This window comes from Equus asinus, chromosome 21 (assembly GCF_041296235.1).
Source record: "Equus asinus isolate D_3611 breed Donkey chromosome 21, EquAss-T2T_v2, whole genome shotgun sequence".
NCBI classification, from domain to species: domain Eukaryota; kingdom Metazoa; phylum Chordata; class Mammalia; order Perissodactyla; family Equidae; genus Equus; species Equus asinus.
Genome location: NC_091810.1, coordinates 47,842,969 through 47,867,820, shown reverse-complemented (window position 1 = coordinate 47,867,820; position 24,852 = coordinate 47,842,969). Strand labels below are relative to the sequence as shown.

The 24,852-nt window shown below is 48.0% G+C and overlaps 1 protein-coding gene across 15 annotated transcripts in view; it reads left to right on the top strand.

The window, feature by feature from the left end:
• Positions 1-24,852, top strand: part of DOCK3 (dedicator of cytokinesis 3) — a 438,078-nt gene that overhangs the window by 399,873 nt on the left and 13,353 nt on the right. For 12 of the 15 annotated variants that reach the window (XM_044754125.2, XM_044754132.2, XM_070493006.1 and 9 more), the window contains 14 exons: positions 2,648-2,708; positions 3,235-3,328; positions 5,638-5,786; positions 10,220-10,306; positions 11,679-11,783; positions 15,473-15,614; positions 16,669-16,835; positions 16,989-17,075; positions 17,550-17,729; positions 18,336-18,419; positions 18,543-18,659; positions 21,050-21,171; positions 22,417-22,555; positions 23,092-23,239. In XM_044754125.2, the coding sequence (XP_044610060.2) occupies positions 2,648-2,708; positions 3,235-3,328; positions 5,638-5,786; positions 10,220-10,306; positions 11,679-11,783; positions 15,473-15,614; positions 16,669-16,835; positions 16,989-17,075; positions 17,550-17,729; positions 18,336-18,419; positions 18,543-18,659; positions 21,050-21,171; positions 22,417-22,555; positions 23,092-23,239 (1,682 nt within the window). The remainder of the gene's footprint in view (positions 1-2,647; positions 2,709-3,234; positions 3,329-5,637; positions 5,787-10,219; positions 10,307-11,678; positions 11,784-15,472; positions 15,615-16,668; positions 16,836-16,988; positions 17,076-17,549; positions 17,730-18,335; positions 18,420-18,542; positions 18,660-21,049; positions 21,172-22,416; positions 22,556-23,091; positions 23,240-24,852) is intronic. The other 3 variants (XM_044754130.2, XM_044754129.2, XM_070493010.1) reach the window with 1 other exon arrangement.

Sequence of the window (24,852 nt, the reverse complement as noted above, 5' to 3'; positions counted from 1 at the left end):
TCCAACCAACCCCCATCAAGGAGGCTTTCCCAGCCAGCAGCTTACCTGGCTCTCTGTGCGTGCTTCTTGCAGAGCGGGAGTCACACTGATGGCGATCATTTGTCACCTTTCTGATTCATCCAACAGAGGAAAGCCAGCTCCTTGAGGACAGGGACCTTGTCCTTATCTCCCTGTGCCCCTGCATGGAGCCTTGATGATCCCCTGGCAGGTGTGCAATACGTCTTGATTGAATGGATGAACTTACTGGGAAGACCATGAAGGAACCAAGAAAGTCTCTTCTTCTACCCCAGTGCAGTTTAGTTGAACAAGAACTTACTAAGAAAATAGTTCTTGAAAGCTAAAAAATACATACATTGATTAAACAAATAATCAATAGTTTGTACTCCAGAATGACCTAAGCCTCTTGAGTGTGAGACTCAATTTTAGACTAGCTCAAACCTTAGGTACTCAGAGGAGTACCTCTTCAACTTCTGTGTTAATGTCTTCAACTTTTGTGTGAATCCCAGACACTGTGTATCAGATATAAAGATGCTCAGTGGTAGCAACTATATTTCCCAGGTTAGAAAGCAAAGCCCTAGGAGGGTTTTCTTAGTGCCCTGGAACAGACAGGGTCAGAGTTAGGGTGGCCAAGCCCTTGGGGCTCTAAGTGGAACCTCCACCTGGAAGAGGCAACTGGAGGTTATGGAGCCTTTCTTTCCCAGGCCCCTCCAGTCACACTGAGGGCTGCCTGGCCGCTGGTCTAGGCCACCACCACTCGCTGCACATAGCCACACCCAGAAAGCTTCAGAAGCCTCTTTCAGGAGAGTTTTCCCTGTTCATCTGTCAGAGAAAGAGTGAAAGAGGGAGCAATGGTTGCACCCAAGTCAGAGGCTTTAAAAGGTGTCCTCTCTTGAGTAGCCACACAGCAAAGAAGAGTCTGCTGTTAGCAGTGCATGGGAGAGGCAGTCGTGGAGCACAAAGGTGTGTAGGAATGCCCCTGGCATCACAGGGTTGTGGCCACTGCTTTTCTGTTAAATTGATTTGGCTGTGAAGTTCTAGCTATGGCCAAACAGAAGGTGATGCCTGAGAAATGTTTCTGATGCTTTCTAGAAAGAAAACATTAAATGCCAAAGTAGCTAGGTGAGATCTCACTACCCTCCAACTTATTGGAGGGACAGATGCCTCCTGCCACTTCGTGGGTTGCTTGGAACAAGTTGGCCATCTGGCCCTTAGGTTCACTCCTCTTGAAGACTCCTCTTGAAAAGTCACAGCAGTTTCCTGTCCCTCTTAGCACTTAAATGACAGGTTCTGCAGTGCCATGTTCAGCACACCCATGTCTGGCTACTAAGGAACCAGATGCTTTATGGGGTAAATGTGCTGATAGGGCACACCTAGAGAGGAGGGCCTTGGTTCCAAACCCCACAGAGCTGCCAGCTCTGACAGGAGCCCTCCATAGGAGGAAGGACACTTGGCTTTGCAGAATACCATGAGAGTGGTGTGGATTTTCAGTATCCCTTTCTTTCAAAGAATCATCTCAAAGAAGTCATCCTTTTATGTGCTGGGATGCAGCTGGGAAGGTGAGGATAACTGAGTTTGTCAAATGACCATCCAGAGGCTCAGTGACTTGGACTAGGTCTCCTGACTCCCAGCTGTGATGTTCTTCAGTGTGCCCTGTGCCTGTTAGTGGAGCAAAGCCAAGGCACATTCTCCACCTGACCCTAGTGGTCCATAAACTCCCCTTATGCAGCCTTTCCCAAAATCTGCTAACACACAGCTACAGGAGGAACTATATCTTCTCCAGAGCACTGTGCAGTGCCACAGAAGGAGACACAGCATTCAGACGGGACTCTGGCTGGCTATGTGTACAGGAGGCTTCTTGCTAGATTTACAAGTCTGGTTCTCATTCTTCTTCATCACCTTGTGTCAGGCCTCTGCTCTTCCCAGAGAAGCTTGGCTTTGACCAGTCCCCTCTCTCCCTTGGGAAGGATCCATTCTCAGTGTTCCCATTGTTCTGTGTCTCACAGGCCAGCCCTGACCCCCCCATACCCAACTCTGCTCAGCATGAATGCAGCTAAGCCCTGGGTGAAGCTACCCCTAGATCAGAAAGAAGCTCCAAACCCGCTGCTTCTAGTTGGAGGGGGTTCCAAAACCTAGTGCACAGGAAGAAGACCATATGGAGAACAGCCAATGAGGTGGTGAATGTGGCAGCCAATGCCATGGTTGCTCTGGTCAAAGGGTGCCAAGCTAGATCCCTGGAGTGGAGCATCTTGGCTTATATTCAGCACTATCCTACAAAATGAAAGTTACCCTTTAAGGAAAGCTCTGTGCCTCTTCTTTTGGGAACTTGAGGCGTGAACCTTCTACTTTACTGACACACTCTTCTGTGCTGAGGAGAATGGTAGGTATAACTTAGTACCCTGATGTAGCTCTACACTCTGCCACCAGAACAAGGGGTTGAGTTGAACAGAGATCTTTGAATCCTAGGAGTGGGTCCAAAGCTCAGAAGGAGCTCACAGTACAGTCCTCATCTGTGGAAGCCCTTCCTGTTGGAGAACATCCTAATCTTGGGTTTGGTCATACTTATGCCTCATTGACACTGCAGTTCTGTGTCTTGTCCCAGAGGCACCACTTTGTGCCAGGGAACACTCATCTGTGCTTTCCCTTCCAGGGATTGCATGAAAGGAGAGGAAACAGAGAATAAGAAGATCGGCTGCACTGTTAACCTGATGGTGAGGACATGGGCTCTTCTTCCTGTCTGCCTAGTAGCATGGTTTCTGTCCTGCACTGTGATTGGCTTGGCATTCCTACAATACATGGCTGTAAGCCTAAGAGTTTGAGTCAGGTCATCAGCTCTGTTACTGGTTTCTTGGAGACCTGCACCTCATCAGTCACATTCCCACTTGGGAAAGGAATGAAATGAGCTTCTCTTTGGACAGAGCTCTAGCCTGGCCTCTTGGCAAGGTCCCACAAACTGTGACATACCCTAATTCCCAGTCTTCTCTGATCCCCATTCTGCCCTGGTGCTCTTCCTCTTTCTCACTACTTAGGGCTCCTTCATATCTGCTAGTGGTTCCACTCACAGCAGGTGTGCCACTGGCTGGTCCTTTCTCTTTCTGGTGCTGACTGCCTCCATGGCTTGCCCTCTCCCTCCTGCCAAGCATAACCAGGGCTTTGGCCAGCTGCCTGGAGCTCAGATATGGCCTCCAGAGGTGGCACCCTCTCTCATCTTTATGTGTATTTCGTTCTCTCTTACAGAACTTTTACAAATCTGAGATTAACAAAGAAGAGATGTATATCCGCTACATCCATAAGCTTTGTGACATGCATTTGCAGGCCGAAAACTACACAGGTGAGTGGGAAGCAGAGAGCCATGCCTCCCAGTGAGGACAGACTCGACAAATATGCACAGCTGACAGACAAATGCTCTGGGCTGGTGCCTGCCATATCTTAGCAGAGTATTGGGACCCTTGCTGCCCCCTCAATTCACTCCTTTCCCTCAACTCCTTTGTAACATATGGTGGAGAGAAAGCAGGCCGAACTTCCTCTTGTGCCTTTGTGCCATGTCCTTTGCTGCCTGAGGCTGTAACACTCTCCTTGCCTCCTATCCATTCCCATCTGAGGCCTCAAAGGTGACTTCCAAATTCTGGTGTGCCAGGTTCAGAGCACCCTGAGCTCACTGTCATTCCTCATGACCAGAGCCTTTCTTAGGACCTTCACAGCTAGAGCTAAGTCAGGTCATAACACAGGAACATATGCCTAACCCTGGGACTTCTAGAACTCGCTGGCAGACCTCCCTTGCAGTCTAGGCTCTTCCCCTGCAAAGGCACAGTGGCCCCACATTGAGCTCCCACTGGAGAGTATGGAAAGTGTTCATCTGACTTTCTGTCGGGCTCTTTCATTTTATCTACAATTTAAACCCTTACTAAGGCCTTTTCTAATAGAGCAAACTTAAAAACATTTCAATGTTCCTGTTACACTCTGTTTACAGAGCACCACTCTGAGTCAGGAGGGTATGTGCATGCATGTATGTCCTGCTTGATAACCTTGTGCCATAGGTCCCCCAAAATAGCCACCTTCTTCACTGTGGTGACCAGCTACTACATCTTAGCTCTTGGGCCATAGGACTTAAATTTGTGTGATAGACCAGGAAATTCAAGCTATTCTTGTCCACAAACATTACTAGAATTAGATGGATTTGTAGAAACACAGAATCTTCCTTCCTTATCTCTAGATGTTAGAGAGTGTTTGGCATAGATGCCACCTTTTCTGACAACACAGCTTGGCAAGAATTAAATCTGAAATGACTGGGCTGAATTTGCCATTCTCCACGTCCACTTCCAGCCATGATCCCAGCAACCCTCAGAGACAGCAGCAAAGTGACAGACTGTGATAAATTCCACGTATCAGTAGAGGCATATACTAAACTTCTAGAGAACTGAGCCACGACTGAGAGGCTAGGTCAGGAATTTAGACAGAGAGAGTGCTGAGCCTTGTCTCTGGTGACCTCGGGAATGACGTCTGAAAAGAATATAGGCAGGGAAGGAAAAGCTTTCACATGGCTTTCTAAGCTCAAGAGGGAGGCCCTGAGTGCCTCAAGGGCTTGTCTTCAGAGAGGAAAGCCTTCCTGGATCCAGTGAGAAGGTGTGTGCATCCCTGGGCAGGAGGATCCAGTGGCCAGAGCACAGGCAGAGAGGCAAGGATGGGGAGGAGACTAGAGAGTGTCTGCAGGCAAGTGGGCCTAGCTAAAACTGGAAGTGGGTCACAAAAAAATTAGAAATAAAATTATTTATGGTCATGGGGAGCAGACTTGAGTAGGGCCTTGAAAGTTGGGCAAGAACTAGAACTAATCAACTTGCCAGTAGGAGATGCCCACTAAAAATGAGCAAATAGAACAGGAAAGAACAGACTGTGTAATGAGGATCCTAAGCAGTGGCTGTAATTCAGTGTGACTCATTCCTTGGAATTTAGGAAGCCACAGTATTGAGCTACTGTTGTCTTATATAACCCTCTCTAACTGTTCCACATGTAGGGTAAGGTGTCACTGGGCCTTTGCCCTGGGTCCAGAATCAACCTCCAGGAATAGAGCTTCTGGCTCCAGGCCCATCACTCAGTTACCACCATTCACACTCTCTCTCTGGTCCTATTAGAAACAATAGAGAAGAAGAGAAAAGGTCATTCCCGGGCTCATGCTAAGGAAAGAAAATGGAGCTGGAGGCATTGAGGCTGGCTTAGGGAGGGCTAAGAGAAGCCTTGATCAGTGCTCACCCCTGAGAACCACTTCTGATAAGCTTAGAAAGGAAGCTCTAGTCAGGTGAGCAAAAAGGAGCCCAAGAGCTCTCTCTGATATGTGTGTGTCTCCCAAGGCAAGGCAACCTGTGCAGACTCTCAGGTAGCTGGGCCTTACTTTATGTGGAGCCCAGAACAGATGACCAGGCTGTGGGAGGAAGTGTCTACTAGGATTTTTTGTTCCTTCATGCTGTGGTCACCAGTTATTGGCTGTCTGGGCAGCCCCTCTATCTCACTTTTGGTATCCAGTGTCCCAGACCTGGGTTGCACATGCCTTGCCCTGGCATACTGCTTAGCCCAGTCCCCTGCACCAGGCTGCTCCTGGACCCCTGATAAGAAGCCCCTGGACCTCTATATTGCCTCCCCCCACAGAGGCTGCATTCACTCTTCTCCTCTACTGTGAGCTGCTGCAGTGGGAGGAACGGCCACTGCGGGAATTCCTCCACTACCCATCCCAGACAGAGTGGCAGCGGAAGGAGGGACTGTGCCGCAAGATCATCCACTACTTCAACAAAGGCAAGGTAGGTATCATTAGGCAAGTCTTTCAGCCCCTCAACTTCCGCTGTAATGCATGGCATCTCAACACTGTAGGGATGGCAGCAGCTGCAGAGGGTGGTGTGTGGAATGGTGAGTGGGTGGATGCCTGTGTGTGCATCAGATTTGGAGGCAGCATGATTTTCTCTGAGGAAAAAAAATAACAGCTTAATTCTGTGGCTTGAAAGCCAATTCCAGATTAGGGGTTAAGAGACAACCCCACATACCAGCTTTGCACATCTATAAATGCTAGTGCTACTACAGCAGAGGCTTTTGGGCCCCCACTTGTATTTATTAGACTTACTTAAAGAATTGATGTGGCTTTCTAATCTGCCATAGAAAAAATGAATGGATTTTAGCCATAACCAAAGGAGGCCTATACTGCCTCTTACTGGGACGTGTTCTTGCCTTGAATTTCCCTTCCTCATAGCACAGCCTGGGCTTCTCTCATTGGGGTTATTCTCCATAAAACTCAATTCTGTAGGATTGGCAGGCATTGTCAGCATTGGTTCAGACTTCCTTGGGGCTTCTTGGCCATCCTGTTCCCATCTCTAGGGGAGCTCCTTGTGGGGCCCCCTCACCACCTACTTTTGAGTATGGGCCATACACTGGAAAGGCTGAGATTGTGTAACTTGTTGAGGCTGTTCTTTCATTACTCAGCTTTGAGCTTGTTTTCAAAAGCTGAACTAGGATCATCTGGGGAATTGTAGTGGCTGAGTCCCTGACTCAAATAGAAATTGGTTTTTAAAAATGAGTTTTTTCACCATAAAAAAGAAAGGTTTAAATGTTAATGATTTTTGCCCACAAATCAGAAAACATTCATCAGTTTTACATAACATAAGAGGCTTTTGTATTTGCCAGAAACGTTGACCCATGTGGGGAATGCACTTGCAAGCAAGAACCTTTCCAAAACCCCAGGAGCTCTTGTGTAACCTAGCCCAGAAAGGAGGCCCATGCTCAGCTCTCAGCCAGCCACGTGTGACTAATCCACAGTGCTGGCCCAAAGGCCCCTCTCCTTTCTGGTCCAGGGCTGGACTTAGGGCCCCCTGGCAGCACTCTTTTAGGGCTATCTTCCTGGCACCTGGGCCACTTGGAGCTGCAACTTAACCCACATACCCAGCAAGCACTCCCAGCTCAGGGGGAATGGCACAGGCCTGGTAGAGCTTGGTAGAGCATGAGTGCTTTTAGTGTTTTAGTTCTCTTTTTCCATGGGCACAGAGTGCAGAGTGGAGTGTTATCCTAATCTGATTGAGACTACCAGTGGGACATGTAAGCATTAATGGCCCCCTCTTCATCCCACGCTACAGTAGTATTTAGAAAATCTGGTTTAAAAATCTGGTTTAGTATGGACAAGGAAATGAAATGAAAAACCTGCCTGAGTATTGTGGATGAGCAGGAAGGAAAGAAGGATTGGGAGGCTCCATAGGTCATCTCCTCAGGGATCTCCCACTCCTAGCAACCCTGCCTTTGCTGTGAATTGCTGAGAGAACAGGTTCTGTGCTGAGTACAGACCACTCAGTGAGCCATTTCCTGAGCTCATTCTCAAAGGGATGTTTATCAGATTCATTCTCTTGGGCTCATACAGAAGGTCCCACTTTCTATTTCTGTGCCTCAGTACCTGATGGAACCCAGTGAGTAGGGCTAACCAATTCTTGAAAGCATTCAGAGTTCTTTTTAATGGCTCCAGAAAAGCAAAACCTGGCTGCTACAGGAAAAGTGCTCCTGTAGGGTTCTTGACACCCGGAGAAAAGCTACTTTGGCAGCAGGAGGAGGGCAGGAAAAGGAGAAGGCTCCAGGGAGGGGGCAGATAAAGGGGTTCTAGCACTGCCAGCACACCCTGCCTCACAAGCCAGGCCCTCCTAAAGTTTCTTCCACACACTCCCAGCCTCTCTGTTATCTTCTTAGACAACCTAATCTCCTTTGGTCCCATGTTTATTTCCTGAGTACCCAGAAGGACTGAGTCAGAAGTTCAACTCATTGCCATAGCCTAACCCTGAGCCATTCTCTCCAATGGTGAGGTGGTTAACCTAGGAAACTGCTCGAAGGTAAACTAGGCTTCGGTCCACGGAAAGTCAGCTCTCTCAGGCCAACAAGGAGAGAGGCACTCCAAAGGGATAGGGTGTGGCAGAGTGGGAGTTGAAAGAAGGAAGGGGAGGTGTGAAGATGGGAGCTGGTCCTTCATCACAGGGCAGAGGGATCAGACAGGAAGGGAAGCTGGACAGAGTCCTCTGGCCGCTGTGTATCTAGGACGCAGACCATTAGGACTAGACCAGCCTTCTCTGTGGGGGTAAGCTTGGGCTCTTCCTGCTTGCAGTGTGGGATGCAATTGCCCATACTCCTTTGAGGGAATGATGAGTCTTTTGCTTCTAATATGTTGTATGTAAACAGAAGTACAAAGACTGCTAGTCTTGAGTCCCAGGCCTTTGCCTTCCTTTCCAGTTTGATTAAAGTGAGGCCTAAGTCATTGCAACTTTTGTGCCATCCCTGTCAGAGAGCAACTAGGATTTGTAAAAGCACACATCTGCCAGAGCTGGTAGAAGTGATTAGATTTCATACACTGGTAAGGGGTTTTAGAGTTGTTTTGCCTCCTGCCAGAAGGAAGGAAAACAAGCGAAAACGTGTAGATGGGGATGCACTGTGCCTGCAGCACATTTCCTGCCAGTGTTCAGAGGCAGCTCTCAAAGCCCCCAGCCCACCAGTGTTCCAACACAACCTCTCAAGGCTGGCAGAGGGTCTTAAAACTCTTAGTCCCGGCTCACTATAAAGATAAGTGTGGGGTTGGGGGAGGGCTTGGAGCAGCGGGGTTACAAATTAGGGCAGAGATGACAGCAAGGCAGATGAGCATTGATCCCAATAGGGGAGAAGACCTGCTTTACTGGGAGCTACTGTCAGCAGGCAGAGTGCCTTTAGCCATACATGGGGCTCTCATCACCTAAATGAGTAGTTCTCCATGGGGTGCTCTTGTCAGGCTAGCCAGAAGTCTGCATACTGCTCAGCTGCTTAGCCAGCTGCCTGCCAGGCAGGCCCTGTTGTGGGCCCTTGGCTTAAACCTACCCTAGCAGCTCTTGGAGCCAGGGAGAGGACTGATGTGTGCCCCTTTGAAAGCTTTCATGTGGAGATGTAAGAGGCTTTCTAGCTTGCGGAGGCAGAGGCATTGTAGTGGGCAAGGAATCGGGGTCTATTTAAAATTCTCTTTGGTTTGTTTCAATCTTATTAGTGGTTCAGTTTCAATCCATATGGCATTAATTTCTTTAAAGGATAGAAATAATATGCTCTTTTTGAGAAACACAGTCCCAAATGAAATAGTATTGTCCTTCTCCTGGATGCTATTTCAAATAGTATTTTTAAAAAATATAGTCCTTATTGTTTAAACATTCATACTGAAATATTTGTGGGTGAAATTCTATGATGTCTGAGATTTGCTTCAAAAACTATGGGGAGGAGTAAGTAGATGGGATATGAATGATACAGGACTGGCCATGAGTCGGTCATTATTAAGGCTGGGTAATGAGTACCTAGGGGTTCATTCTTCTATTCTATTTTTCTATATGCTTAAAATTTCATAATAAAAAATTTTTAATTAGTACTTAGAAGCTGGCAAGAAGAATCTGGCTAAAATATCAAGAAACTGACGATTCCCAATCTAACCAAGAGAGAAAGCACTATATTAAAAAGAGAAGGAAATGAACAATATGGCCCCTTAGTGAAGGCCACTGCAGCCTTCCTCAGGCACCTGTTAGATGGGCCTGTCACCATAACAAGAGCCATACCACAGAAACAGCCTGGAACCTGACTAGGCAAGGATCATCTGAAGCCTACTTTAAGATTTGAAGCTTTCTGTAAGGGAAACTGGCAGGCCTACTACCAAGTCCTTGGATAGCCACTTCTTGCTTGGTTTCCATAATTTTTTCTGAGCTTATATGATTTTAATTTAGAAGTCATTGTTTCCTTCACTGACTGAATCATTAAATAAATCTTTATTAAGTGCCTGCTCATTCTTGGCACGGTTCTAGGCTCTGAGGATAAAGTAAATAAACAGAGTCCCTACTGTCCTCCAGTTTATCATCTAATTGAGACTAATACAACAAAAAAGTAAATACTTTTTTTAAATAAGATAACTTCAGAGTAATGAAACAGAAAATGGATGGGGAAGTGCCTGTCATTGACGAGATAGTCAGAGAAAGGCCTCTTGGAAGTGGAGACGTTTGAGTAGAAATCTGAAAGCTGTGCCTTGAGCTAGAAAGCCACAGTGCTGTCCAGTGCTGTCTGTTGTGCTTTACAAATTGGTTTTGACCATATATTCTTTGTGACATATGAGTTTCAGGAGGCCTTTTGTTGTACTCCCTGATGAGTTTGATGTGGGCTTGGGTGTTCCAAGGATGCCTGAGGTGCTGAAGCCTTCTTCCTATTTCTGATGCAGAGCTGGGAGTTTGGGATCCCACTGTGCAGGGAGCTGGCGTGTCAGTATGAGAGCCTCTACGATTATCAGAGCCTCAGCTGGATTCGGGTGAGCTTTGCCCCTTCCCCAACCCCAACCCTAACTGGAGGTGACAGAATTCTCCTCGCATCAGTTTCCAAGTGAGCATTCACTTGCGGGCCCAGCCCTTGGTTTAGTGGTATGGACAGTACAGAAGCAGAAGCCAAGGTTCCTGCCTTCAAGATGCTTGCAATCTGGCCGAGGAACCAAACACACACTTGATAAATGATCGTATGATCCAGACTCAAGGACACTAGTGCTCGAGGAAGGGAGAAGCAACATGTGCAGGATAGGATGGGGGTTTCAAGGAGAAGGTGGCAGCTCAACTTCATGAAGAAGCTTTTCCTTAAATGATTCTGTTCAGGGATGCTTCATCTGAAAACTTTGTAAAATCTTTCCCTGTTTTAGCTTGTGGTCACTTTCAACCACCTTGTTAATACTCCTTTCTTTGAAGCAAAATATTCAAAAATTAAGCGAATTGCCCCATGCACTTTGAAGGTCTCCACTAAATTTTTCCTGGTGGTTGGTACCAGGTTCTGAATCATAACAGCTGCTGCGTTCGTTGGCAAAAAGAGATCAGAAATGTCAGCTCACCCTCGTCCTGCACCTTTGTCAGTGTGACTAGCTCTGCTGTGTGGTTCTCTAGCAGTGGCTTCTTGACTGGGCCTTGAAGGCCTCTGCTTCCTGGCAGGCTGGCTTGATTGAATGCATTAGAGCTATCTTCCCAAAGTTCAGTGAGCTTTTCTGAATGTGAAGCCAGGTCAGCCAAGACTTAAAAACTTCCTGACCTTGGTAATGCCAGACATCATGGATTTTAGTTTAACTTTTAAACTTTAAAATGTCCTAAACTGAAACCAGTACCAGTGATGCTGGCAATTGAGTGCTTCCTCACTTCCTCACTGACAATCTTTAGTCAGATAATAGATGAACAAGAGCAATGCAGTTGGACTGATGTGAAATGGTGCTGAGAATTGCTGTTAGCCACCTTTAAGCAACACTAGCCAGGGGTCAATTGGTGTAGTGAATATCAGTCAAAACCAGAAATTCCTGGAGGAAAAAAAAGTCCATGTTAAACTTGTGCCACTGAAAGTGCAGGAAGCCTGGGTCTCTGTGGGTCCATGACCACCCACTGGGAAGGACACTCAGAGCAGCCTCTCAGGACTGCAGTGGGCAAGCCTGTCCCCACCCCACCCTCAGATGACAGCGGAGGAGGAGTGCTTCCTCTTCCATCATGTGGCTTCCTTGGGAGAGGCTGATCATGGCTAGGGGCTCACTCTTTATCTAGACTGAGTTACCATGTTCTCTTTCCAAAAAACAATGTCTACTTGGGCCTAGAAGTACTTGCTTTGGACACCACTAGAAGTCAAGTCAACCTGAAGGCAACTGCCTTTCTCATTCACAGAAAATGGAGGCCAGTTACTATGACAACATCATGGAGCAGCAGCGTCTGGAGCCTGAGTTCTTTCGGGTCGGCTTCTATGGCAGAAAGTTTCCTTTCTTCCTTCGGGTGAGTTCCTTCAGGTAGTCATAAGAACTTCTGTCATATTTTACACATAATTCATTCATAACCTGTTCTCCTTTTTTTTACCTTTTTGTCTATTCTACTGAATACTTCTTGTTTTGAAAGACTGAGCAGTCAACAAAAGGTATTTGGCTTTATTTGGCTGAACTGGCTGCCAAGTTTAGACTCGGTTTAACTCTGCTGTACTATTTCGTAACAATCTGGAGTGTATGAAGGTGGTTTTCTTACCAAATCAACCAAGTTCCTTTAGGAAATGACCAGAGTCTGAGAATGTCCCATAGACATATTTAGAAACCTTCCAACTTCTGCCTCCATTGCCTAGAATCCTCCATTGTGACTGTTCTCAGCCAGACAGGACACCAGTACAGCCCTGACCTCGACAGCAGGCTGGCCTTTTGGGGTCTGTCATTTAAGATGTTGGTTCTTCCCACTGGCTGCACTGTAGACTGTGCAGCCAGGACGGAGAACTGCTGATTTGAGAGAACCCAGAGGACAGTCCCCTTTGCTCCTAGGACTTGTGAGAATTGCCAAATATTGGCTTGGCTGTGGAAAGCCTTTTCTATGCAGCCAGTTCTCTGGCCCAGGATGATGGCAGCCGTTTCTCTCCACTGTTCCCTAGAAAGCTGAACTGGGACAGTGGAAAGAATGACTGAGCATAGGCATATTGACACCTATTGAATAGTTGTGATTTTTCTTCTTTATTCAGCACAAGCCAGAGGCTCCAGGAGGAATCAGCAAGGGCTTTTGTAGGCTGTAGCCCATAGGGATTCATTGTTCTCAGATGACCTAAATGAAGCTGTGTTGATGAAAGGTCCCTGGGGCTGCAGTTGAGACCTAAGACTATCTCTGATTGTCCCCAGTTCCAATATCTTACTAAAGTTCACTGTCCACAAGTCTCAGTGAGCAGCTGGGAAAGTTCATAGGATCCCTTTGATATGTTTGGGATCCTGTCTTATTGGAGAAATTGCTTTAACCAGTGAGCAATAATAAGTTTGATATCACATGGAAGGGCAACTGGGCTTAATGGTTACTTTAAAAAAGCCAGTCTGTTAGCAACAGAGTCCAGACTAACCACATTTCAGATGTAAGGCAGGTCAGTTAGCACATTTCCTGAGCAGTAATCATTCTAACCTAAAAGTAAAAATAATTTCAGTAGGAACTAGTAATACTGACAGGGACAGCAAGCACACTCTGCCTAATTGTGATCCCCAGGAAGGTTCTAATTCCGTTCCACAGGAATGTTTCTAGTAGCAGAATGTGAATGAGTAGAGGACCTCCTTCACTCTCTAGGGACTGTCCAGCCCAGACATTTCAGAAGTAGCATAATTTGTTGCCCTCATCAGCATAGATCATACCACAGCAGTGGAGGTAGAGGTCAGCAGAAGAGAAGGAATAAATTGTACAAGAATTAGAAACCAAAAGCATCTTTAGAAAGTTTTCTGACAAACTAATGATTCTTGCCCTGTAACTTATTTCTTTTTCATTTTGTCTTTGTAAATTATGCTTTATTGTCATTTTATTTTCCTTGTTTAGTGCCACAATCTGTACATCATAAACCAGATTTTAGTCTAAAACATCATTATTTTGGATATTACAAAATCAGGCCCTGGCGTCCCCCATTTCTGTCCCTGCCAAACAGGAGGTCTCCATCATAGTACAGCCTGGTTCCCCCCACCTCATGTTCATGTCACAAGGCACATCAGTGTCTCAGGGCTCTCAGAGCTTTCTGACAAGTAGGATCTGGCATAGAACCTGCATCTGAGCTACCCAAACAATGCTCACAAGTGACGGTCTGAATGTTCAGACATGGTTTCAAGGGGGCCAGTAATGGAGGAAGAATAACAATGGGTGTTAGGAAATGTCACCCATCAGTCTATCCACATCTCCACATGAGGAGCAGTCCCTAGGAGCTCTGTTTCATACATGCAAATCTACCTAGTCTAGCCACATGCTGCCTTCCCTTCCCTCAGCTGGTCACAGTTTGTGCCAAATACAGTAAGTCCCAGTGGAGGTAGCTGTTTACCTTGTAGATGGCAAGGACAAAGTGCAAAGCAGTGACAGCCAGATCTACCTTGTGTAGGGATGCTGGAGCTCTCACTCGCGCACACTTGAAACTGACAACCAGCCTCAAGGTCAACACTATGTACCTTTCTCCTGCTGGGTCTTCCAGCAGGCTAGGCTACCGCCTCACCTTCCCTGAGCACACAGGCCATCTATTACTTTAACTTTGTCAGCTTGGTTTCTCTGGACCATCTGCCTACCTCGCTTCACAAATGTGATTATCTACTAATCTGCACAGAGACAGGAAAACATCCAGCCCTCCCTTCTTGGGGGAATTTCTGTTTCTCTTCACTTGACCCATGAACAGACACTGGTGAGGATTGTACCTTTGCAACTAGATATGAAAAGACAGATTCTTCACAATTACCTTCTTTGTCAGTTCTGCATGTCAGTCAAGGGACTTAGAAATACCTCTGCCTTTTGACTGGTCTATTCCACTGGAGAGGCCAGGCTGCTCCCCCTGACCTTGACTTGCCTTCTAGTGTTGCCATTCCATTCTGATCCATCCAGACATGTGGCCCAGCCTTAGCTGAGTTCTCCTATAGTAAGAGGGGAAGTGAAAAGGGAGCAGAAATCCTATCCCAAAACGTCTGAGGTCCTGCAAGGCCTGACCTGTGATCATCCCTGTACCAGGAAGCATATGGCTGGCCCTGTAGAACTTCTTTCTCTATCTTCCTCTGAAGGCATCCCAGGAGGGGCTGCCAATGCTTGACACCACTTTGTCAAAGTGGATCTGGTGAGGCACCTGGCTGGGCAGACAGATGTGACCAGAGGGCTTCAGAGGAACCTCCTCTAGCCACTCACTCTTGACCAGCTGTGAGGTAGACAAAGCAGCAGGATCAAAGGTGCCTTGTCATGACTTCAATTCACAGAGAGAAAAACTGAGACCTAACTCAAACCAAATATGATGTAATGCAAGATTTTAAGAAATGTGTAGTTAGAATGATAGCAATTTGTTCTGCTGACAGATTTGCAAAGGATTTGCTACAATAATTAATCACTGAATACTGGGCAACGTTTAGACTCTTCCTCCCAGCTGACAAAAGGGGTCCTTCAAAGCACACTCCTGATCACCCCCCTTTCTAAAATTATTTGGTGGCACACATAGTGATCACACACACTTTGGCACACACCTGCAGGCCTCTTCAGTCACCTTCCCACCAGTCTCCACATGCACCCTCCGTCCAATTGCACCTTTTCTTGTCTTGGCTGTTGTCCCTTGGTTGTCACTGTGCCCACATAGATTGCCCTTCTCCACTCCTCTCTACCAAGCTAACCCAGGTGGACCTTTCAGGACTCTTTTCAGGCATGGTTTTTTTCTAAAATCCCACCTCCAACCTTGCACCCCTTCCTGGGTAAGGTGCCCTCTCTCCTCCAAGCTTCTGCAGCATGTGCCCCACCCCCAGGGCTGCCACCTCACTGTGCAGTTCTCCCTTCTTCTGTCCCTCTTCCTACTTAACCATCATTTCCCTTAGGACGGGGATTGAGTGCTGTGCCCCATGCCTGCTACAGGGATTCCTAGAACATGTTTGTGAAATGAGTAACTACTGACACCCATGTTTAGGTTGGGGGCTACAGGCAAGGCATAGAGTGTGCTCTCATGTTTGCGGCAGAACAAAGAATATGTGTGCCGTGGCCACGACTACGAGAGGCTGGAGGCCTTCCAGCAGAGGATGCTCAGCGAGTTCCCACAGGCCGTCGCCATGCAGCACCCCAACCACCCTGATGACGCCATCCTGCAGTGTGACGCCCAGTGTATCTTTTGACACTTGGTGGGGGAAGAAATGCTGGGGCCCTGGGAGGTGAGGCCCACCCGGTCAGCTGCCCTTCTGCCATGTTGTTGGCCTTACAGGCTAGGTTACCCATAAGTCCTGAACCAGAGTATATCCTCATCACTAAGCCCACACTCATGCCTCACAGAGGAGGCTGTGGCATGCCTTCAGCCATGGAGGGCTTAGTCATCATCAGGGCTTCAGGGGGACCCTTATCCCTCAGGCTGGTTGCTACCAGCACCTTAGTCCCCCAATCCTGCCCTCTGAGAGACCTGCCTAGGCAGCCAGGAACAATCACTACACAGGGTGATTTAGACTCCCACCATGATTCGTGCCACAGGGATGCCAAAAATTCTGTGCCCTGCTCCACTCCCATGTGCACCTGTTATTATCTCTCATCTTTGTCAGGAGAACTGAGGCAGAACCCCAGGGTTAGGGGCAGAGGGAGTGGGGAAAGAGATAGGGGGTGTGCCTTTAGTCTTGGTGGCACTTGAAAGTCTGAATGCAAACACTGGCCTGCCCCTCATCCCCCTGACACAGCTTCCATGGAAGCCTTATGACAGTTACTATGACTGTGGCAAGCTTATTCCAGAGAAGGGAGGGCAGGTGGACTCCCATATGTTGTCTCCCCACAAAGACCCCAAAGAATATTTTATTAAAATGTTGTTTTGCAGTAAATACAGTTTACCTACAGTGGGCAGGCCCAGGCCCTTGCAGCTTTCTCACTCCTGAGGGGTGGGGCACCTGCATTCTCCTGAACCCTTTTCCCTTCTTTCTTAAAGGGGCACTGAAAAACACTTGGCCATTGACATCTCACCTTGGCTGAGTGCTCAGGAGATTCACTGCTGTAGCAGGGAGGGGTACAGATAGGGAGATCTGGTCTAACTGTACTTGGATCTCATCTTCCCCTTGAGATGCTGCTGCTGTCGGTAGAGAACTAGGGCTACAGTGTTCTCTCCTTTGAGGGGATGACAGGAGTCACCTACTCAGGTCCATCTCTCTGGCAAGTCTGGGTTTACCCTTCACTTCCTGCCCAGACTTGCAGATCTATGCAGTGACGCCCATTCCAGATTATGTGGATGTCCTACAGATGGATAGGGTCCCGGATCGAGTCAAGAGCTTCTACCGTGTCAACAATGTGAGGAAGTTCCGGTACGACAGGCCTTTTCACAAAGGCCCCAAGGACAAGGAGAATGAATTCAAGGTGAACAAATCTAGGAAAGCAAAGGGAGGGCTTATAGCGAGGCCAGAGGCCAGCCCCTCTTTCTCGGGAACTCCTTACTGTCTCATCCTTCAAGCAGGTGGGGTGTGGCAAAAATTGCCTAATGGCCTGTACCTGCCTATGCCCTCCCTACAGAGCCTGTGGATTGAGCGTACCACGCTGACCCTGACCCACAGTTTGCCTGGCATCTCTCGGTGGTTTGAAGTGGAGAGGAGGGAACTGGTGAGACACATTTCAGATGGGGCTGATCTTCACAGCTGCTCCCTCAGCCCTGGCTTTGGGGACCTTTCTCTAAGGACTGAAGAAAGAAAGCGAGCTTTGGCCGCCTGCCTGGCCTAGGCTCCCACAGGCCCATTCTGTGCTGGGGGCTCTATATACCTTCTCTCATTTAAACCTCACAACACCCCTAAGCAGCAGGTGTTTTTAATCTCCCAGCTTACAGATGCAGAAACTGCTCTCTGAGGTTCAGGATGCCAGAGCTCTCTGACTTCAGAATTGGTGCTCTTCACTATTTGCTGTACTTCTAAGTGCCTACAAATCAAAAGAGAACATTAGAAAGGGCCCAGGGAGTCTCCAGTCCACAGGAACAAGGGTGGGGAATCAGCATCCCAGGTCTTAGATCCCTGCTGTCAGGGCTGTGATGAGGGAGGGGTTATCATTGTGCCTTGGATGATGTTATACACTGTGTGCCTCCAGGTGGAGGTGAGCCCACTGGAGAATGCCATCCAAGTGGTTGAGAATAAGAACCAGGAGCTGCGGGCCCTGATCAGCCAGTATCAACACAAGCAGGTGCACAGCAACATCAACCTGCTGAGCATGTGCCTGAATGGCGTCATCGATGCAGCAGTTAATGGAGGCATTGCACGCTACCAAGAGGTGAGCTGAGGCCCTAGACCAAACCCACACAGGCAGCCTGGCTGGGAAGGTGGTTCTTAGGCTCCTCTTCTTGAGATTCCAGCCTCCTAGGATAGTCTTCCCAACTAGCTCTCTCCTGGCTGTGCCTCAGCTGACTGAGGATGGTCCTGGGATGAGGCTTTAAGCTCCCTACTTCTGTGGCACAGCTCTCTGGTAGAGCCTTTTCTTCCTTTTTATTCTTCCTTTATTAAACCCATCTGATTATGGAAGGATGTTAAGTGGCCTCCAAGAGGAGCCCTGGAGCCCAGCACTTTACAAGTAACGAGCTGTGGGCTGTCTAAGAGACTAGACACCCTGGCCACTACCCAGGCCATCCAGTCTTAAGGGACCGGGACCAGCATCCAGGCTTAAATGACTTAGCCACCATCAGTCCTTCTTAGATGCAAAAAGCATACCTGTGATTGCAAGATGTTCAAGCAGGCCAGGCTAGAGCTGTGTTGGTGTGTGTACCTGTGAGGAGGCAGCCCAGCTGTCTTTCAGGTGGCATCTTCAGACTCAAGTTTCCTGGGCCCCATCTAACTAATAGTCCTGGGAAGAGTCTTCCTGACTTGGCCTTTCCTTTCACAGGCCTTCTTTGATAAAGATTACATCACCAAACACCCAGGAGATGCTGAGAAGATCACCCAGCTCAAGGAGCTTATGCAGGAGCAGGTATGTCTTGCAGGGCTTGGAGGCCAGTGGCCAGGAGGGAAAGGCTTTGCAAAATAGGATGGCTTCAGTTCTCAAGGGCTGTTTCCTGGCTTAACAGAGTGCCCTTGTCTGTCTCTCTAATAGGTCCATATCCTTGGAGTCGGACTGGCAGTTCATGAGAAGTTTGTGCACCCAGAAATGCGCCCTCTGCATAAGAAACTGATAGATCAGTTCCAGATGATGCGGGCCAGTCTCTACCATGTAAGCTGATCCCTGTCCTGCCCCTGCAGCAGTAGAAGCAGGTGTCCCTTCCTCCAGACCTGTGCATCAAGCCACAGGATAGGTGGGAGAGGGAGAAGGAGAATGTGAAGGAAAAGCTGTCCCTACCACAGAGGGGCAGAAGGCAGAGGTGGGTACTCTATCCACGGGAAGGATGCCCAGAATCCCCTTATTCACTCCCTCACTAAGGAGAAGTCAGATTCAAGGGCAAAGAATGCTCTTTCAAGCCATTGTGCTGGTGAAGAGAGGTTTTCATATGAGGAAGAAAAGAGCTGAAGTATATGGCCCACAGATAGGGGTCTCTTTGGAGATATTTTTCATCCCAAGAACCTGCAGAGGTAAGGCATAGCCTGAGCCAGCCCTCTGCGCGCGCTCGCTCTCTCTTTCTCTCTCTCTCTCTCCTTTCCTTCTCTTTACCGTTATCCCTTTATCCTCTAGCTCTCTTCCTACCCTCCCTCCTTCTTCCTCCAATATGTCTGGTGAGCCAGGCTCACATCTGAGAAAGCCTAGGGCAGGCAGTACTTTCGTGCTCTTAGAGGAATCAGGAAGGTCCTGGGGCTGGCCCAGGCCCTGGAAGGTCTCCCTGACTCTGGCCTGGCTCTTAGGCCTCCAAAGCAAGATTTGGCCCAAGGACTCACACACACAAGCAGAAGCAAGACCTGTGTTCCAGGACTAGTTTCCCTTCGAGGGTCTTACAGGAAATACTGGCTGGCTGAGAATAGGGTTCAAGTTGTCTTGAGCCCCCTGTTCACATGCCCTTACCCCATTTTCAATCATGAGGTTGACTCCAGGTGTTTTCTAGAGAAACTTACCTGCTAAACAGGCTGGCTGCCAGATCTCAAGGGTTGTGAGTCCAGTTACCTGCTGCTCTCTTCTTATCACCCAGGACCACTAGGTAGAAGTGGCAGGAAGGCAAAGGAAGTAGAGCTGTTCGGTGTGGGGCAAGGCCATCATGGACAAGAAGCTCCCCTTCAGGGATGACCACTGGCCACAGATGCCGTGGGGAGACTGGACTACTCAGACTTAGTGGGCCTAACCTGTTGGGGTCAACTTGCTTTGTTTTTGGATGCTGGAGGTTCTGGTCATCTCAGTCCCTCCAAGCCCCTAGAGTATGTCTCAGCCTGTTCCTGCACAAGTGTGAACAGCATGAAATGTAACAAGAGAAAAAGAAGCTTGTCTACTGTTTGAGAAATGGGCACATTTTCCAGAGGGAAGCCCATAGTACCTGAAATTTCTCCTTTCTGTAATGATTTCCCCAGGGTATTTAAAGGTGAAACATGCAGAGGAAGTCTTTTATGTTTTTCCCTTAAAATTAGGATGTCCATTTAGTAAAGAACTTGGATAGTGTCACTGAATCTGAAGGGTATTCCGTTACCTCTCTCTCTACTGTGTCTCCTGCCGGTGTGGCTGCTCTCTGCTGTGTACAAACTTCCCCATCCCAGCAAGTGACCCAGACAAGCTAGAGCCTGGCCGCTCAGGGGGTTCTCTGCCATGCAGGCTATCAGGTCACTGCAGCAAAAAACACAAGATGCTTGCCCACGTTTGTCAGGGTCTCCACGACGCACATGGAGGTGTCCTCTCCAGCTGTAGGAGCACATTTCATCCTTCTGCATGCTTTGGAAGAGGGAATGGAAAACCTGCTACTTCTTCAGGCCACCCTCAGAAACATCCCCAGTAGACTTAGGGTTCCCAGATTTTGAAGGACTTGAGGAAACCTGGACAGTTGTGCTTTGTTTCCTCAGAGTCGCAAATAGGGACACTAACCAATGTGCTGTCACCCAGGAGGGTTTGGGATCAAAAGTTTCTGCCAAGATGTGTATGTACTTAATGAGAATTTATTTATGCTAAAATAGAACTTACTGTTTTTCAATTACTTACATCAGGATTTTGTGTCCTGTCTTCCATAGGCAGTGTCACAGACAACTCAACCCAGGTCACTAAGAGCTGGGCCATTTAGCAATCCAATAAAGCCCAACCCCAGTCCTTATGTAAGAGGTGCCCACTGACTAACAGCTAATAATCAGCTCTGTCTCTCCTGCCTCCCAGCTCTTGTTTTACTTGTTCTGCAGTGAAAGCCTGTTAACACACTCCTATGAACTCAGACCAACATCAGCCTTTTCCAGATGGGTTCTCTTAATGGGGTCAACCTAGGGCCTCACAGCCTCTAGTCTAGATTCCAGTGCGGTTAGGAGGGTATTTTAGTCATGAAGAGGTCATTGCCCAAAAGAAGTCAGCAGTTCAGGTTCAGCCAACAGTATACAATTCTTTTTTTTTTCTTTTACATTTCTACCACCAGTCTGCTCTTCCCTCTCACCCCTTAATTACTTATTTGTTCTTTACTCTCTGGTGAAGGGGTATTCATTTCTCAACAGGAGTTTCCAGGTTTGGACAAGCTAAGTCCTGCATGTTCAGGCACCAGCACCCCACGGGGAAATGTCCTAGCATCCCATAGCCCCATGAGTCCTGAGAGCATGAAGATGACCCACCGGCACAGGTACGGCCTTAGGACTGGGGAAGGTCCCCTCCACAGAGGTAAGTCTGAATGTCAAGGGTCAGAGCAAGGAAGTCTGAAATAGTGCTTATGTGTACTCACTCACATGCCCTCTTACCCAAGAACAGAGCAAACACTTACACAGTTCCTGACACAGGACCCATGCTCTGCATCCTGTCTGTCGCTATCCTGGGTAACAGGATAGTATACATGGTATTGTGAGAACACGGAGGAAGGGGCATTAGGGTAAGTAGAAGTTTGCTAGGCAGAAAACAGTTGGGATTAGGAGGGTGATGGAGCAAGATCCAGGCAAAGTGACTAACATGTGCAGATGCCTCAAGATCTGAACAAGCCAGCCTGGTTAGCACTACAAGTAGAACCAAGTGGTTGGAGTACAGGATTGAAGGGCATGGAAGGGGGCCAGGACCAACTCTGAATGGGCCTTGTTCATTCAGGCCTTTGGACTTGATCCCAAGGGGAATGAGGATCACCAGTCAGTTTTAAGGAAGAGAACAACATGGTGATGTGGATATCAAGGTGTGGCTGCTCTGAACTCAGGAGTCCTGGTCTGCCTGAGCTCAACCAAGGATACACAAAGCATCCAGGGTAGGAAGGTCAGGCCAGGGGAGAAGCCAGCGACAGGAGCCCCTCACTTGGCTTTGTTTTCCAGTGTGAGCTACAAGTCAGCACAGAGTGAGCACTTAGCAGAAGAGAAGGAATGAATGAATGAGGGGCTGCCGAATATTGATAGTTGGCAGGCTTCTGGCCACAGATGTGAAAGGAAGCCAACAGATGGTTCACAGTCAGCTCTTTTGATAGCTTCCCCATATGAGGAAGACACCCTTGATCTAGGAGCAGATCCCAGCAGGGGCTGGGTGCTGGCTCAGATTAATACCCCATAGGAAGGGGGATCAGGGATTCTTGACCCGATTCAGCATATCTCTCTTATTCTTCTTAATTGAGAAACTGCTGATTGTCATCAGACTGAGTAGCCATAAACAATTTAAGTAGAGGCTATGCCAGTGTAGCATTGGCCTTCCCAGACCAGGGGCCCCTGAGCAGCAGGGTGGGGTTCAGGACTGCTCCAGGCCTCAGATGGATATGAACATTAGCTATGGAACCCTCAAAACCAGTGGTGACTGAGGCTGGGAATGACTGTTTTGCCCACCCCCTTCTATAGTCCCCTCACCTAGCATGGTTTCTTGGCTCCAGGCCTGACTCTTCCCTATTTCCCACTCTTGTTCACAGCCCCATGAACTTGATGGGGACAGGCCGCCATTCATCGTCCTCTCTCTCATCACACGCGTCTAGTGAAGCTGGAAATGTGGTGATGCTCGGTGACAGCAACATGGGCGAGGCTCCCGAGGACCTGTACCACCACATGCAGGTACCAGAGCTGTCTAAAGAGAATGGGCCAGGGTCCTGTACCTGGAGGACTCACCTCTCTACTGGCTAGTCTGATTTGAGGGCTGGCAACTCTGCCTAGTTCCCTAGTTCCTGAATTCAGAACATCCAGAGCTAACAAAACTGCCTACCCTCCACACCATCCCATATCACGGTTCCCAGGCCTTATTTCCCAAGAAAGAAATCCAACTTCAGTCCTGGCTGCTCTTAGAGATCTCGTAGGAAAGATCCTCTGCAAATTGCCCTCCTGCCTGGCATTCCTGATGGCTGAGTCCTGCTTGCTCCATGGGCACCATCACTAGAGCCAACCCAACAGCTCTGCTCCATGGGTGGTGTGGGTGACCCTTCGTGGTGTGGGTGACCCTTCGTGCTGTCCATCAGCCTGGCTTCCATCAGGTCCCAGGGTACAGCATCAGATACTGGGTCTAGGCACCTCATGGCATGAAGATGCCAACTCTGGGCCAGTCCTACAGTCTGGCCATTCAGACCTCTATCCTGCTGATTTTTCTCCCTTTACAGCTCGCGTATCCCAATCCCAGGTACCAGGGCTCAGTCACCAACGTCTCTGTTCTGTCCTCGTCCCAGGCAAGCCCTTCTTCCTCCAGCCTGAGTTCCACTCACTCAGCACCATCCCAGATGATTACCTCTGCCCCTTCCAGTGCCCGAGGTAAGGATGGCAGGGCGCTGCTTACAGAATGGAGAGGAGAGGGAAGCCTCATGAGGCCTCACTCCTCCTCCTCTCCTCTGTGGCTGTGTCTTTGAAAGTGGTCCTGTGACTGAGAGAATGTTCATCTGTGCTTTCAGCACTAAGGACCCAGGGTTCCTACCTCTAACTCTCTCTCTGGCTGGCTTCAGACCCTGCTCTGAGCATTGGCGGCAGCTGTGCTGCCTCTGAGGTCACCAGCCAATGCATCTCTACCTCAGTTAAGGGGACACACAGCTTAGGAGCTCAGTTCTTTTCCATTGAAGTGTGTGAAGAATAAAGATCAAAGTTAAGGCAAAAGTGAGTCTTGTCTTGAGGAATCAAGCATGATGACAAAGTATGAAAATTAAATTTGATGGCTAAAATTAAAATGGAAAATGTTATTCTAAAACAGTAATAATAACCAGAAACACTTTCTTCAGGTGGGAATGGCTTAATCAAGAGAGATGGCTCTATAAAAAGCTATTTACTTTGCCAATTATTGCTTGATTTCTTATTCAATTGGATAAATATTGTTCTCTCAGAGCCAGCATCTTTTTCACATTCTGATCCTTGATCCTACGTTAAAATTTGATTCTCTCTCCTTTTAGGTAGGATCATTGCAGTAGGATGGAAATTAGCTGTGGTAACTAAGATCTAGTGCTTCCCAGGGTTGGCTATGCAGGATAGTAACAGGAGAAAGTGGTCTGAGCTTGCCAGCCAGTCACTGGCTGTTGCTTCCAGGCTTCAGAGGGATAAAATCTCTTTGTTCTTCTTATTCTGAAGACAAAGAAATAGCACACGTTTATGACATGGAGAGTCATTAAGGAAAAAAATCTCTTCAAAGCACACAAACCTCTAAGGCCCACAGTTGAAGTGATAGAGAGAACAGGGGCAAAGTGATGGAGAGATGCAGTGGCCAACCAGGAAAAGCTTCAGGAGACGGCAGAGTGGGATAAGGTTGCAACAGGTGCAGCCACAGACTCACCCGAAGCATCCAGCCCAACCCCTCATTTGCTGTGGGGGAAACAAGACCAGTGAGAGGGGCTTAAGGTCATCCAACCAGTTTGTGACCAAGCTGAATTTGGAGTACAAGTCTTTACACCCTCCAGCCCTCAATCTGATGCCCATTCCACTTTCATAGTTGCCTTCCTAACATGGATTATAACACTCAGAAAAGGGGAGCCAGCGTTTGGAAGCAGGCATTTTTAGTGTTAAAGAAGACAAATGAACCAACAAAGGGGTACTTGTTGAAGATCAGTCCATATGTGAAGGCTGCAAACATAAAGAAGGAACAGTGATTTGTGTTATAAAGAAGGCACATTGAAAAATGGCTTTGGAGATAAAAAGGAAGGAAACCCTGAGAAGTTAGCCACAAATACTGTAGTGGAGGTCAGCATTTGCAGTGTTTTAACACTGAACAGAGGTATAGAAACCCAGATTTTGTAATCTAATCTGTTGTGTGGGTATTTTCTAACTTGAACAACTCTCTAAGATATACTCAGCCATATCTAAGACTTTATCTGGGTGTTCTTGCTGAAGACGATTGTTGATAAAAAACAGAAGGCCGCAAAGAGTGGACATTTTAACTCAATTCC